This window comes from Trematomus bernacchii, unplaced genomic scaffold, assembly GCF_902827165.1.
Source record: "Trematomus bernacchii unplaced genomic scaffold, fTreBer1.1, whole genome shotgun sequence".
NCBI lineage: Eukaryota > Metazoa > Chordata > Actinopteri > Perciformes > Nototheniidae > Trematomus > Trematomus bernacchii.
Genome location: NW_022987636.1, coordinates 181199 through 196104, shown reverse-complemented (window position 1 = coordinate 196104; position 14906 = coordinate 181199). Strand labels below are relative to the sequence as shown.

General features: G+C 43.4%; 1 protein-coding gene across 1 annotated transcript in view; it reads right to left on the bottom strand.

Moving 5' to 3' along the window:
• myo15b (myosin XVB) overlaps positions 1-14906 on the bottom strand; it is a 70512-nt gene that overhangs the window by 15921 nt on the left and 39685 nt on the right. The window contains exons 41-55 of the mRNA XM_034133125.1: positions 14585-14800; positions 10508-10586; positions 9824-9946; positions 9536-9704; positions 7651-7741; positions 7229-7499; positions 6964-7070; positions 5256-5315; positions 5073-5148; positions 4799-4917; positions 2294-2409; positions 1495-1636; positions 1245-1356; positions 561-849; positions 399-462 (exon numbers count right to left, since the gene is read on the bottom strand). Of these exons, the coding sequence (XP_033989016.1) occupies positions 399-462; positions 561-849; positions 1245-1356; positions 1495-1636; positions 2294-2409; positions 4799-4917; positions 5073-5148; positions 5256-5315; positions 6964-7070; positions 7229-7499; positions 7651-7741; positions 9536-9704; positions 9824-9946; positions 10508-10586; positions 14585-14800 (2034 nt within the window). The remainder of the gene's footprint in view (positions 1-398; positions 463-560; positions 850-1244; positions 1357-1494; positions 1637-2293; positions 2410-4798; positions 4918-5072; positions 5149-5255; positions 5316-6963; positions 7071-7228; positions 7500-7650; positions 7742-9535; positions 9705-9823; positions 9947-10507; positions 10587-14584; positions 14801-14906) is intronic.

Below are 14906 nucleotides of genomic sequence, written 5' to 3'. Positions count from 1 at the left end.
TAAGCACAGGCGGAGCCCTCTACTTGGGGCACTGTCTGTCCTATGCCGTTCGCTGAAGAGAGGTGTAGGATGACAGTCAGGAGGCGAGGCCTCCTTTTATACGGTGAGATGCGCACGCATTCAGGTAGGCCCGCCCCGGGGCCGGCTACGTTTATAGAAGTCTCAGTGGATGAATGGTTGCATGATATGATCAAGGGGTAGTACCCATAGAGTCCAGTAGAGGGCTCCGCCTGTGCTTATATAACAAGGGTTACCATACGTAACCCCTCGTTACTGCACTCTGAGCAGGTTCAAGTCTGCTGTGGTTGAACACATGGATACGGATGTGTCCATGTACAATCCTGGCAGTATGAACAAGAGTAGACCAGGTCATCTGATGTCAAACGGGTCACTCTTACCTCTGTGTGTTTAACCGCCTCTGAAAAATTCCTTCCAGTTGCTGGCAGACCTGTAGTCCCCACTCTTTAATAAAAAGATGATGAGCACAAAATTAGCCATGACGTGATAAAAACCAAACCATCGGACTATAATCGAGAATGGTTCATATTCTTCTGTCGTACCTGAAGTAGTTCATGGCAAACTCAGCCATGCCTGAGAAGATCTCCAGCTCCAGGACCGAGCCCTGCCGGGAGCTCTGGACTGACCTCCGGGCCAGAACCGAGCCCTCTCTGCTGGATGGACCTGGAGGCGGGCCGTTTGATTGACTGACAGGTGCAGCGCCCCTCGTGCTCTTCCTCTTGTCATCTTTGCGGTTGAGGGTCCGACAGTGGTAATCGGGGGCCGCAGATGGCTGGGTCAGGTCCTCTGGGAAAAGCCCAGAGCGCCCTCCCAAGGTGCCAAAACTCCATCCTGGTGGAGCAAAAACAACATTTGAGTTGATAAGGAGATTCTGAAGGCACCAACACCTCTCCTAGATAGGAGCAATGCATACACACTCCATAGTGTTGCATCTTTTGTTGTATTGTGTCTGGTTGTGGCCTTTTAATGTCTCTGCTGTTTTGGCCTTTATTCATCACCACTGTAGGTCCACGTGTAGCTTTGGAGCACTTTTGCATCTCTCTTTAGGTGTTTTTGGTCTCTTTGTAGTCTTTTTGTGTTTCTTTGTTATCATTTTGAGTCTATTCCTGTTTGGTATGTATCTCATTGAATAATGTTTTGCAGGTGGGCATCTAACACTTTTGGCACAGTAACCCATTCTGAAATCAAGCATGCAAAAAAGCTCCCACAAACTCTAATGACCTCACCTGTCTGGAGTCCTTCCATCGGGAGCAGTTTGATGACCTCACCCCTGCTGAAGCTAAGCAGACTCTTGTCATCGGTCACATAACTCTTCAGGGCAACCATATGGCCGGAGTCCTAGAGAGAAACGAAAACATGTCAGGGTGATATGTGGAGTAAAAGTTAGAGAGCTCTATCACCATTGGGGGGTCACATGGCCCAACGATTGTGAAAGATGATGAAAATAATGATGATGCTTCAAGAGCAAAGCAGTACCCTGATGAGCTCCTGGAGGAAGAGCTGGATCATGGCGGTGATCTGTGGAGCTCTGGAGGATTGCAGCACCAACACCTCACTCTTCAGCTCCACCTCCACCCTGTCTGTTCCCCGGAGCTCCACTGACAGCAGCTCTGCAAAACTACAATCATGCGCAGTTAACAATCTGAGGAAGCAACGTGAGCTGAAAGAGACTAACAGATCTAACAGTTCAAGTAGAACTTAGAGAGTGAATAGCAGACAATGCCTGTGACAGTGTTACTACCATCATCACTACTAAGGAAGATTTTGTTGAAAAGCTTTTCACTTTACATTTCACGGCATAACATCATTCTGATTCATTTGGGAATTGTATTCTGGCTGCAATGCATTGGCAAAAGGAGGAGAGGCTACCAGAATAGCAAAACTAAATAAGAAAACTAAAACTAATGTCTTTATTTTCGCTTTAACTTCTTTATTTTACTGTGGCTTTTTACTCAATAAAAATATATACAGGTGCAACTCTGCAAGTCTCCCATCATGGGCTCATAGTAGCTTTCAGGTATCAAGCTGAATTTTGAAATGACAGGACAGTGACACATCACGGGGAAGAGATGTCATATTGTTTAAATATGGGGCTAATGGTACATGTTGTCAGACATTTATAGTGTTAATGAAATGCTTCTAGGGTGGGCAAAATATTTAGCATCACACAGAAATAAAAAACATCCTGTTTTTGACCTGAGACTTAAACCACCTTATGTGGAAACATTGGAAGAAACCAAGAAGAATGTGAAGTGATTTTGTGCTGCGTGTGCACCTGTAGCTCCGGAGCAGGCGGAGGTGTTTGGGGTTGATGCCTGACGCTCTGACCACCTTCAGCAGGCGGATGCCTCGATGAGACACAGCCAACACCTGAGCATCCCCACTCTCCGGCTGCAACACACACACACACAGAAGATGCATGTTAATAGCAGTAAGAGATTAGTGATCCAGCATGAGCTTGTAGAATCTGTTTTATATAATCAAGTCATACTAGTGGGTTACTCATTTAGTTTTGAGGAAAGAGGCCGATCTATTTCTATGACCAATAGTTGTCTTCATTGGCATGTGAGGTATCAGCAGAAAAAGTTCATGGAACCTGGGATTATTTAAAGACTGAGGGGACAGAGGTCAGTAAGAGTTCAACTACGCATGCAGTTTTGAGGAGCATATCAACTCTGAGATTCACTTAGACTGTTGGGACATTACGCTATTGACTGCTTTGTTGCAAGGTAATGTGTCTCTTATAGTGCTGTACAGCAATATCATCTCAGACTTCAACCACCTGTCTGTGTTTTATTGATTCCTCTTTGTCTTATTATTTAATGTTGTGAGTGTTACATCGGATCCACGACAAGCTCCTGGCCTTAATGCTTCAAATAAAACAACCAGTAATCTCCTGTAAATATTGTATTATATTGTCACATTAAAACCATTTTGCCCTTGAATCATTCTGTAGCACAGACGGATTTCCTTATTATATAAGGTTTTGAAAAGTCCATAGCCAAATAAGTGAAATCTTCTGTTTAAGAGTAACACACTCTTATTATAATTATTCTCACAAAATCTATTGGAACCTGTTCAAATAAAAGTATGTTAATCAGTTACATTAAGATTGATTTGTAACCTCACTGTCGATGGCCAAAAGTATTCTATCATTAGAACCTGTTTATGCTCCCTCTAAAGCAAATCATAAATGACAAAAAGGTTTATTATCCAAGCTTCACAGACAGCTATTGTACCAAATGACTTCCTGTAGCTACAGTGCAATGACAATACCGTTTAATCTAATCTAAAGCAATTAAATGCCCATTACATAAATACATAGATCATGGAAATCATTGTATTTTGCAGCAATGATAGATTGAAAGGTATTACTCTGCTGGTAACCAGAGCTTTAGAGATTCAAGTAAGACATTTTAAAATAGGTTCAGTCCATATTTGAAAAACATAGTTGATGCCTTAAAGGGGACCTATCATGCAAAATGCACTTTTGTACGTGTTTTATACATGAATATGTGTCCCCGGTGTTCCAGGGAACTCACCAAGTGTCAGAAAACACAACCCTCTCTATTTTCCTCCATACCCAAATCTCTAAAAAAGGGGCTGCAACGGATCTGATAAAAACTGATCCAGATTTGAACACTGTCCTGACGTCAGGACGGTGGCGCTACGGCTATTGGGCCAACTCCACCAATCAGGAGGAGACAGCCACGGCCATTGCCGTTCGAAAGCGCTGGAGACGCTGTAGTACATATGCCAGGCCTGTAAGTGGCGCTGTAGTCTGCCACAAAAGCAGCGAAGAAGACTTGGTTACCATGGTTACCCTTCTGTTTATTCTCCACTGTGGCTTTTTTTCTCCCTCCCCGAGGCAAGCGTTTGCTCCCGCTGCTTTAATTCAATGCAATCCCTCCCCGTCGAGGCAAGCACTGTAATTCTCTCCGGTTAGTCCACCAGCAGATGACAAACACCCACCTCTCCGCCTCTTCCAAGGAACGAGGGGACCGTGCGGCAGAGTTTCAGTTTCAGTTTGTTTCGCCGGTCAAGATGTTCGTTAAAGTTGAAATCTTCCGGACAAAATTAGAAATGTGCCGGTCAAAGGTCTTCTTTGTTATTTATTGAGCTTTAAAACAAATGAATAACGACTCTATAGGCCTATAATAACACGGAGGACGGAGATGTCTTTTTCTCCCCCTCTTCTGACAGCCCAGCAGCTGATCAGAGCACGTCTCCCCTCTCCTGCAGGGGGGCGTGGTCAGCAGAATCAGACCCGTAGACAGCAAACAGCACATAGAGCGAAATGAGGCATGGCTAAAATGCATGATCTGTTTGGTATTTTGAAAACAGAAACGTATAAATATACCTTATATAGGTATGGCCCTACAATATATCATTTAAATATAGCATGATAGGTTTCCTTTAACCCAGCAGGATGGACATATTCAGAACACTGCTGCCTATCAGAGCTTCTTTTAACATTTGGCATCCAATAGAACTCTAAAAATCACAGCTGTTCTAAAATGTTTACACTGTTTTCCAGTCTCTTGTTGAACATATTTTAAAATAAATCAAATGTATGCTGTTAGCTGTTAGCTGAACCAACTGATGATCTGAAATGATCCCCAACACTAGCCACCTTCAAATCTCAATAAAGACAGAAGCTGTTCTGGGCCAGTGATTGGTTGGATTCCTCTACTGCAATTATTGAACCGTTTTAATCACAATGTATTCTTTATTCTGGTAAAGCTATAGGACAGTGAGATGCTTTACATTCCGGTCTCACCTTCACAGGGAACAGGCGAGTGAAGTAGTTCTCCCAGTTGTCCCGAGCAGCCATCACAATCCTCTTCTTCATGTTGTCGTTCTGGATGGTGCTTATAGTCATTCCTACGTTGAAATTTGCTAGAAGAAATGTGAAAAATTGGATGATGATGAGCAAACTAATGCAGAAACCAATTAGAATTGATACAGTGTATATTCAGTGATCATTTATAACAGCCCCTTGTGAATGCATTTACAAAGCAGTTATCAGTTATAAGACGATGTGTCCCTCTCACCCAGCAGGTCCTTCATCTTCCTCCTCTCCTCTCTGCTGATCCTCACACAGCTGTCCGAGTATGTGTCCTTCATGATCTGAACAAATGTAACAATAATTGCACACTATCAAACAATCCGAGGCTACTGTAGAGAAATCTAATAGGATGGCTTGTATATCAGGTTAAACACGATGGGACACTGACCTGTTCACATAACAGATTGAGGATGTAGGGCCGGTTGAACATCTCTCTGGGGTAAAACACCTGCACACAAACACATGATAGATTTTACTCACAAGATTTCGAGTCCTAGTAGGGCATACAGTATTTGCTGCATTCATGTTGTGTCGAAATAATTGGAAAAAGGACATTTGGGCTTTAATTTTAACTCAGAAACAGTCAGCAATAAAATATAATAAGTCTTCGTGTAGTACCCATGTTGTTTCCACATAACATAAAGCTCATAAACACACGGAAGCTGGAATAATCGTTTTCAAACTTTGGAATATGAACCTTTTGAGGAGTATGCATAATTGGCCTCGGCTGAGGTCTTTGCTCTCCGACTTGGTGTTATGTAAGTAGCCCATAGCTGCTGTTAACAGCTGCCTGCTGCTGGACATGAGTTTAATGAGAGCTGTGATACTGATCCAAAACACCAAAGTTCTGGCCAACAAACTGTAATACACCAACTAAAATTGCCAGTTATGCTAAGGTCAATTTATGGGATTTGTTGACAATAGGAACACATTTTCGAGGACAGATATATAGAAACGGCTCTGGAAAATAAACCTGGAAGTAAGCTTTAAAGGTCCTGTATTATACTATTTTTCAACAATATATTATAGGTCCTATAGATATACAGAACATGTCTCTGAAGTGTTTGGCTGAAACACCAAACAGATCATTGTAGCATCCCATAGTGCTGATTCTGTGTCTGTAGCTTTAAATGCGAATGAGCTGCTGCTGGCCATGCCCCTCTGAGAAGTGATTGGTTTAAAAAAAAAAAAAAAACACACAACGGTGCTCTAGGAGGAGATTCAGGTGATAAGGTGGGCGGGGGCAGCGGTGGTTCTAGCTAATATGGTGCCCTGGGTGGTGCACCTCCCATCGCATTGTTGTTTCACACAACCCAGGCCAGGAGAAAAATAAATCTTTATTTATATTGTATGAATGACTTTGGTGGCATTTCGAGGCGTGAGATACATTTAGCTAACTTTATAAACATCGAAAGTGTTTATTTGATAGAGATAGTGTACCCGCCGCCCCCCTCTCTCTCCCCCATATGAGGCGACCTGAGATCCCCCCCGCCCTTCTTTGAGTGTGAGACCTTCCCTCCCAGCTGCCTGCTGTCATAAGGGCGTCCGCCTTCTACCAACACCAACAACAATACACTATAAGAAATTACGTGCATATTGCGATAGAAAAATGTTTTGACAACCCAATTTGGCAACCGGCCATGTCGCACATATCAATATCAGCCACCGGGCGGGGGTTACCTTGGTTGGTGATTGGCTAATGGTTGCACAACCCAAAAAAACTTTGTGACATCACAAAGTGGCCAAAATCGGATCAGCTGATTTTCAGACAGGTTTTTATCAGAATCAGAATCAGAATCAGAATACCTTTACCTTTATATATAGATGGATCAGGACAACAAGAGAGGGAATATGAAACGTCATCAGCATACAACTTGAGCACACATCCCAATGGGGAAGATGGATCAATGATGCAAAGAGATGAGAGGAACTGCGGAGTTGGTGACAGTTGTCCTCAACAAATACACCTTTCACAACACAGTGTCATTTTTGTGTGTGTGTGTGTGTGTGTGTGTGTGTGCGTGTGTGTGTGTGTGTGTGTGTGTGTGTGTGTGTGTGTGTGTGTGTGTGTGTGTGTGTGTGTGTGTGTGTCTTACTTCTTTGCGCAGGAACAGTTTTCCCGGCACATAGGAGTAGGAGAAGTAAACCCCAGCAGAGAAGCGGTGCAGCTGTGAGCGGATGCCGTCCCCATCTGGCATCACATCTGCAGGATATTCACAGGGGGGGGGGGGGGGGGGTCACTGACTGATGTTAACCTTACATTCTATAACACAGTTTAATGCTAGTTAGCAGCTAGTCAGCTAAAATGCATCATATAAGAGGCCTTTAATATCTGGAGAACATGTAGAGAGCAGCACCCACCGAGAGACGGGGCCGCCATGGGAGGCGGGTCGGGGATGTGCTGAATGTTGAGTGCAGGGCGTGGGGGAGGTGGGGGGGACTCGGGGGGAGCAGGTGGGGGGTTCTTGGCGCTTTGCGAGCCGAACAGGTCCCCCAGGGAGCGCTGCTTCTGCCTCATGCTGTTGGAGATGACACGGGCCTCCCTGATGGAGGGAGGGGAGGGCGGGGGGGACAGGCTCATGGGGGGGGGCAGCTCCCTTTTAGGCTTGACTGGTGGAGGCACCCACTGTCTCTGATAGCAGGAAGATATAGAACATGTGAGGATAGAGCAAACATATATTAAAGATGAAGATACTTATTACGAGACAACATCATAGATAAAACACATTTCAACACGTTTTCAGACTTCCTGACCCCCCTCCCCCCCCCCCCCCCCCCCTGACCTGCTGCTGTGGCACTGGAGCTTTACTTCTGAGTTTGGCCAGAGCTTCCTCTTTGGGGTCATTCTGCTTCTTAAAATTCCGTGCCGGAGGTCTGTGAAGAGAATAAAAACTGTGAATCACCAACATTACACAAGTTATTATTTGTAGTGCATTTTGGTTACTGTGGAACTTCAAGGAGTCCTGGTAATGTCAGGGGCTGAAAGTTGTAAGAAAATGTCATTCAAAGTATTACAAGAGATTAAACATTTATAAATCTGCCGATGAGGAACTGAGCTGCATCTAAGAATTATTTATTGAATTATTGATTATTCTGACGATTGTTTTTTCAATAAATGGATAAACAGATGTGTCAAAAAGAGAGAGAAGCAGCCAATCTCAATATTTCAGAGGCTGAAAACGACATGTTCTGACACTAAAAATTACTGTAGCTACGAATCCATTATCAATATTTTTGTCCATAGACTTATTGTTGCAGCCCTTTCATGAACTGTCAGGAAATCTGTAAAAGTTATTTATATATGTCATACATAATAATCCTACATCATTTGGTAACCACCATAAACAGAGGTTTGTTGAGCTTGTGTCCTACTCTGTGTAAATATTTTACAATATGGGCCCAGCTGCAGTCTCCTGATAACCATAATGTTATCTCCTAACAAGCTCTTTGTGACACCATAGAAGATAAAGAAATACAGAAAGATACAAGGTTCATGTAGCACGGATGATGCAGGATGACATCACCAAAACGCTCCATATATATTTACACTAAACCAGTATGACGTGAAATCACATTCTCAAATCATGAATCTCCTCTTGGATTGTTAGTGTCTATTATTACGTTTTTGCACTCAGAGTTTGCAGTGGCATGTTTGCAGAGTTGCTCAAATGTTGCCAAATTTAGGCCCCGGCCACACGATGACGATAACGGTCATATCCGCTACAGTTCTCTATCAGATAGACGGTTCGGCCACACGAGGCCGACATGGAAACGCAGAAAACGATAACGATAACGGTCCCAAGGTGGGTAGATCTGCAAACGAAACGCTCTGGGGGGGAAAACGGCTCCGTGTTTACGCCTATACGATCATTTCCTGATAACGTTGAAGCAATAGCCCCGCCTCTCCCACCTCTCCTGCTCAGAGATCAGCTGCTGGGCTCTCAGAAGAGGGGGAGGAAAAGAGAGGCTCCGTGTTTTATTCTTATATTATTATATAGAGTCGTTATTCATTTGTTTTAAAGCTCAATAAATAACAAAGAAGACCTTTGACCGGCACTTTTCTAATTTTGTCCGGAAGATTTCAACTTTAACGGACATGTTGAACGGCGAAAAAAAATCTAACTGAAACTCTGCTGCACGGTCCCCTCGATCCTTGGAAGAGGCGGAGAGGTGGGTGTTTGTCATCTGCTGGTGGACTACCGGAGAGAATTACAGCAGGAGCAAACGCTTGCCTCGGGGAGGGAGAGCCAGAGCGTCCACAGCGGAGAATAAACAGAAGGGCAACCATGGCAACCATGGCAACCATGCGCGGGAAGTCTTCTTCGCTGCTTTTGTGGTAGGAGTACAGCGCCACTTACAGGCCTGGCATATGTACTACAGCGTCTCCAGTGCTTTCGAGCGGTCTTGTGTGAACGGACACGTTTCTGGTGCCTGTTGCGTGTGGACGGAAGACTTTTTTGATAACGATTGCGGTCAGTTTGCGTTATCGTCCTCGTGTGGCTCCAGCCTCAACAAACACACAAAAGTTCAAAAGGTCAGACAGTATGCCTTCTGATGTTTCTTGAGCAAAGCCTGATGTGACACCCATTCAACATGTGGGACAAAAGGGATCAATCAGCATCCAGCAGGATATTAGGTCAGATCAAACTTTGTAGGAGAGAGACTGACCTGACGGGCTCGAAGGGTTTGGCCTCTGGTTCGGGTCGGCTGTTGTACATTTTGATGATTTCCCGGATGTTGGAGGTGGGTTCAGGCTTAGGCCTAGCTAGAGGAGCTGGGGTGGGTGTTTCTTTTGGGGGGTCCGCTTTTGCGACCGGAGGGGTGTCGAGACGCTTCACTGTGGGAGATATGATATATAGGATTCAGAAGCCAACAGAAAGCAGGGACAGCTCTCCTCAATATGTCTACATTCTACTAAATGTTATCGTGTCCATTGAACTTGTTTCATCTTATTACCTGCAGGCTTTGGTGCTGAAGGGGGGGGTGATGGTTGTGGCGGTGATGGGGGGCGCTGCTGCCGCCTGGATGTGCTGGGGGGGGGTGAACGAGGCTTTGGGATTTCTTCATAGGGCTGATCACCTGGAGGACAGCAGAGAATGGAGGATATACACAAAATAATTGCATTTATATTCTTTCAGATATCGTAGAAAGTCTCCTGGATTATAGGACACTTAATAAGTGTGTCCTTATTTTAATTGATTTACTTTTATTTACATTTTTTGAATAAGGGGCAGGTCCAATACGATTTTATTCTCCCTGCTCCTGTCCATCGTGGGCTACAAAAACTGCATAAAGTGTACATCTTTTGTTTTTTAATAATTGCCATTAGTGGAATAAACTAATACATAAATAAATAAATAAGTGTTTGTGTTTTATGACAGGATGAACACAAATCTCTTCCACTATGATGTTCGACTCTTCTCAAAGTCAGATCCACAAGAAGAGATACATCAGAGTTTGTGTGGGTGTGACAGAAAATGTGCCAGTTTGAAAGATAGTTCAGTAAAAAGCAGAAAAAGAAGCTCCAGGTGTTTGTACAGGTCGCTCAGCTCCAGGTGTGTGTACAGGTCGCTCAGCTCCAGGTGTGTGTACAGGTCGCTCAGCTCCAGGTGTTTGTATAGGTTGCTCAGCTCCACTCACCGATCTTCTGGAAGTACCTCCTCTTGTCTCTGAAGGACTGCAGGTCCTCTGGCTCTGGGGGGTCCACCACTCGCTCTGGCTGGAGAACACATGGCACACAACGTGTTAACACATGGGGGGAGACAGTGTTGGAAGAAGTTCTCAGATCCTTTACTTAAGTTAAAGTACAAATACTATGGTCTTAAAATCATCCACTACAAGTTATGTCCTGAATTCTAAATGTTACTTAAGTAAAGTACAAAAGTATTAGCATCAAAATATAGTACAAAAAGTTAGTACTCACTCTGCATAATGGTTCATTACAGAATAATATCAAGTACAGTCATATTATCAGCTAAATGTACTTGTTGTGAAAAAGTAGATGTAGATACTTGAACTACTCTTAGCATACATTACTGCATTATAGAATTAGAATGATATCAGTATATCATGTGTATAATATATAAATAGTAACTGTGAGTGTTAAATAAATAAGGTGGAGTAAAAAGTACAATATTTGCCTCTGAAATTAAGCGGAATAGAATTATAAAGTGGCATTAAATGGAAATACTCAAGTAAAGTACAAATATGTCAAAAAGGTCCTAAAGTACAATACTTAAAGGGCCCATGTCATGCTTTTCCGGTTATTACCCGTCCCCTTGTGTGTTATGAAGGTTTTTATGCATGTAAACGGTGTGCAGACTCAAAACCCTCAAATACCTCCCCAAATGCCTCGTTGGAGATACGTCACTGCCCATTTGAGTCTTCCATTTAGTTCCGGGTACGGCATGATGTCATGCGGTACCCGGAACGAAATGGACCAATCCCGAAGAGCTATGGCCACACCCAGCGGCGCTGGCCGCACCCTCTGCCAGCCTAACATTTACTGTTGGAAGCTCTGGTTCAGTTCACAATCGATCCAGTCATGCCAATGCCAAGGACCTGTTTCCTGAAATGTGAGGAGAAATCTGAGCTGTTTGTCCTACCGACGGAAGAACCACGACGAAGTCAGTGGTTGAAAATTTCTGTTTAACACTGTTCCTTCAGAGGTTCGAAGAAAGTTACTGTGTGCGCGGCATTTCACAGACGAAAGCTTCCAAAACATTGCCCAGTTTGAGGCCGGATATGCACAGCATTTGAAACTGAAGGACGATGCTATTCCTAGTTTGTTTGGACCGTTTTGAGCAGGGGAAGATTCGGGTACACAACCTGTAAGTTTGCATTGTTATTTGTGTATTTATCAAACAAGGTATCTACCACGACTGTTTAAATGTGTAAACGTGTGTCGGACTGCTAGCGTTTCCATATATCAACTCTAATATCAGCAGATGGCCTTACATACATGTATCTCATAGCAGGAGAATGTCTGCATTCACACACGAAATACGCATAGACAGTATACTCCGGGTGATTTACCGTACGGTCAGTCGCGAAACGTAATTACATTATAGCTGACGTTCCTAGCGTGTATGCTACCGAGCTAACCAACGGAGCTAGACATGGGTTTGCTCGGGAAAACACTTGACACAGTGCTTACTGGGCTAACGACGTTGCTAACGTTTAAATATATCAACTACAATGTCAGCAGATGGCCTTACATGTTTGTCATGGCAGGAGAATGTCTGCATTCACACACGGAATACTCATACAGTATACTCCGGGTGATTTACCGTACGGTCAGTACATTACAGTTGGCTAGCTAACGAGGCTAGCTATACATGCTAGCGGAAAACATCGTATTCATGCCAGTTACAATGAATGACCGAACGTAGCAGACTACCCGTATAAGATTGCAATTATAAACACGTTATTGCTAGCCTAATATGAACCACTAGCTTTTGTTCATAGTAGTTTTATTACACTACATTATAGTTGCCGTTCCTCCGAGCTAACGTTCATATCGTGTTTGCTACCAAGGTAAACAAGAAAGCTAGGTTAGCATATTAGCTGGCAAGCTTACTGTGTTGATTAGATAGATGGATTAGATAGATCCACACTCCTACCACAACTACTACTAACGAATCTAAAACAACTAAGTTTCTCTAATATTTTGTGATTTGCATTTGATTTCGTCCAGCCAGATCAGGAAACTCCTGGCGTATCTGGTGGACAACACACACACGGGATGACCCACTCTGATGCCTCATCCTAAAAAGCCCCGGCAGCCGCTTACAAAGCTGCGATAGGCAAGATGCCGAAAACGCCTATAAGGGGAGGAATGGATGATATACAGTGTATATATGTATATTTACGCATGTTCATTTTGTACATTTCTAAAAATAAAGTTTGATGGAAATACTTAGTAGGCCTATCCTTTCTTCCCTGAATTATTTGCTCCTATAACATATCATTCATATATGGCAAACCATGATTTGATTTCTCATCAAACAGTAGTAGTTTATTACAGGTAAAAATAACTTACTCTTCTATAACAACAGTTGTAGGTACAGTTCGGTTAGTTAGCGTATAAAATATACCGCTGTACCGACGCCATTATAAGACTGATGTTCCGAGAGCGAGCCGAAAAAAGCACTGTTAGACATGGGCGAAGCCTCTCTGGTGGTTGACTAATCAGAACAGAGTGGCCGAGCTGACCAATCGGAGCACACTAGGCTCACAGGGAGGGGGGGGCAAGAGCTCCAACGAGTCGTTTAGTGGAGAGAGTGAATACTGCTGAATACACATACTTTACAGAGATGCTGTATGCGAAACCAATGTGAGTTTGGAATATTGCACAGTATAAATCTATTTTAGTATACCTCAACAATGTAATTATGATCAGTGGAAATGGCCATGACATGGGCCCTTTAAGTAACGGTACTTGTTACATTCCACCACTGCCCACTAATAGCACTGCCTCACATTAAGAGAGTTAAACAATAAGGTTGCAGATTTACTTTCTTTCTGTACTGTCAACAAATATAATGTGCAGAGCCAAAAGAACAACACATGTTTCTAAAAAATATATACTGTAGCGAGAATATATACACCGAAGTATATTTTGACTCAATCTCACATACGCCATCTTGCAGATACTTGAGTAGGTGTACTAGAGCAGTAGCAAACCGAATTTGACATCTCCCAGCTTAGATACCAACAATGTAAGAGTTAAGGAGACTCCTCACCTTATCGAGTGTCTACGCTGGTCATCTGACTTAGTGATGGTTATTCACAGATTGATGTAGCTGCCTTTAATTGTATTTTTAGAAGGGGCAAATTGTGTGTAGACATATTTAATTGATTACTGAAAAGTTATAAACGAGTGCGTTAAAGTTAAGGTTATGTCAGGCTTCATGTCTCATCCATCCTAAATTGTTTACGTTTACGTTTACGTAATAAATAATGCAGTATATATCTCTTTGGTTTTAGGATAAGAACCTGGGCTAGGGCTAGGTCTTTCAGCAGAGGTGTAAAGTAACTAAGTACATTTATTCAAGTACTGTACTGAAGTACAATGTTTAGGTATTTGTACTTTACTTGAGTATTTTCATTTTCTGCTACTTTGTACTTCTACACCACTACAATTCAGAGATACATGGTGTACTTTTACTCCACTACATGTATTTAATACCTTTACAGATGTGGATGAATGATGTGAAATATAATCAAGTGTTAAATCAGACTTTAGTTCCACCTGGAGTAAATTCACAAGCTACCCTGCAGTATACAAAGTCATTCAGACTAGCTGCACCTTTACCAGCTTTGAGAACACTTTAATGATCAATCATTATAAAACATATCATATATATTATTCTGAAATGGACCAATCACTACTTTTACTTTTGGTACTTTAACTATATTTTGATGCTTTTACTTGAGTAATGCAGGACTTTTACTTGTAACTTGTATTCATACATTATGGTACTTCTACTTCTACTTAAGCACGAGATCTGAGTACTTCTCCCACTCTGTCTTTCAGTGAGGTGAGGCTCGTGGTAGAGGTCTTCAGAGGACCAAACTGTTTTTCCCAAATGGAAATCCCTGGCATCTTTTATTTGAAAGCTGAGACCCAGACCCACACAGACTCGAGGAGTGTGGGACCCCCACCAGGCTGGACTGGAAGGCACAGCTCAACACATTCACAGCTGATTAACCCACCTCTGGTACAGGCTGCTTGCGCCTGGGGGGGGGTTTGAAGGCTTTGGGCCGTGCAGGTGGGGGTGAGGGAGATCGAGGGGGAGGAGAGGGTGAGTCGGAGCGTCGCTGGGACTGACGTTTCCAATGCTTCTCCTTCTCCTTCTCCTTCTGCTTCCTCTGCTGCTCCTGGGTCTGCTGCTGAGACAGAGTCATGGCCTGCATGGTCATCTGCTGCGCCTGAGGAGGAGGAGGAGGAGGAGAAGGAGGGGGAGGAGGAGGAGGAGAAGGAGGGGGAGAAGGAGGGGGAGAGGAGGTGGAGGAGAAGAACAAGGGTTGGAGAGGA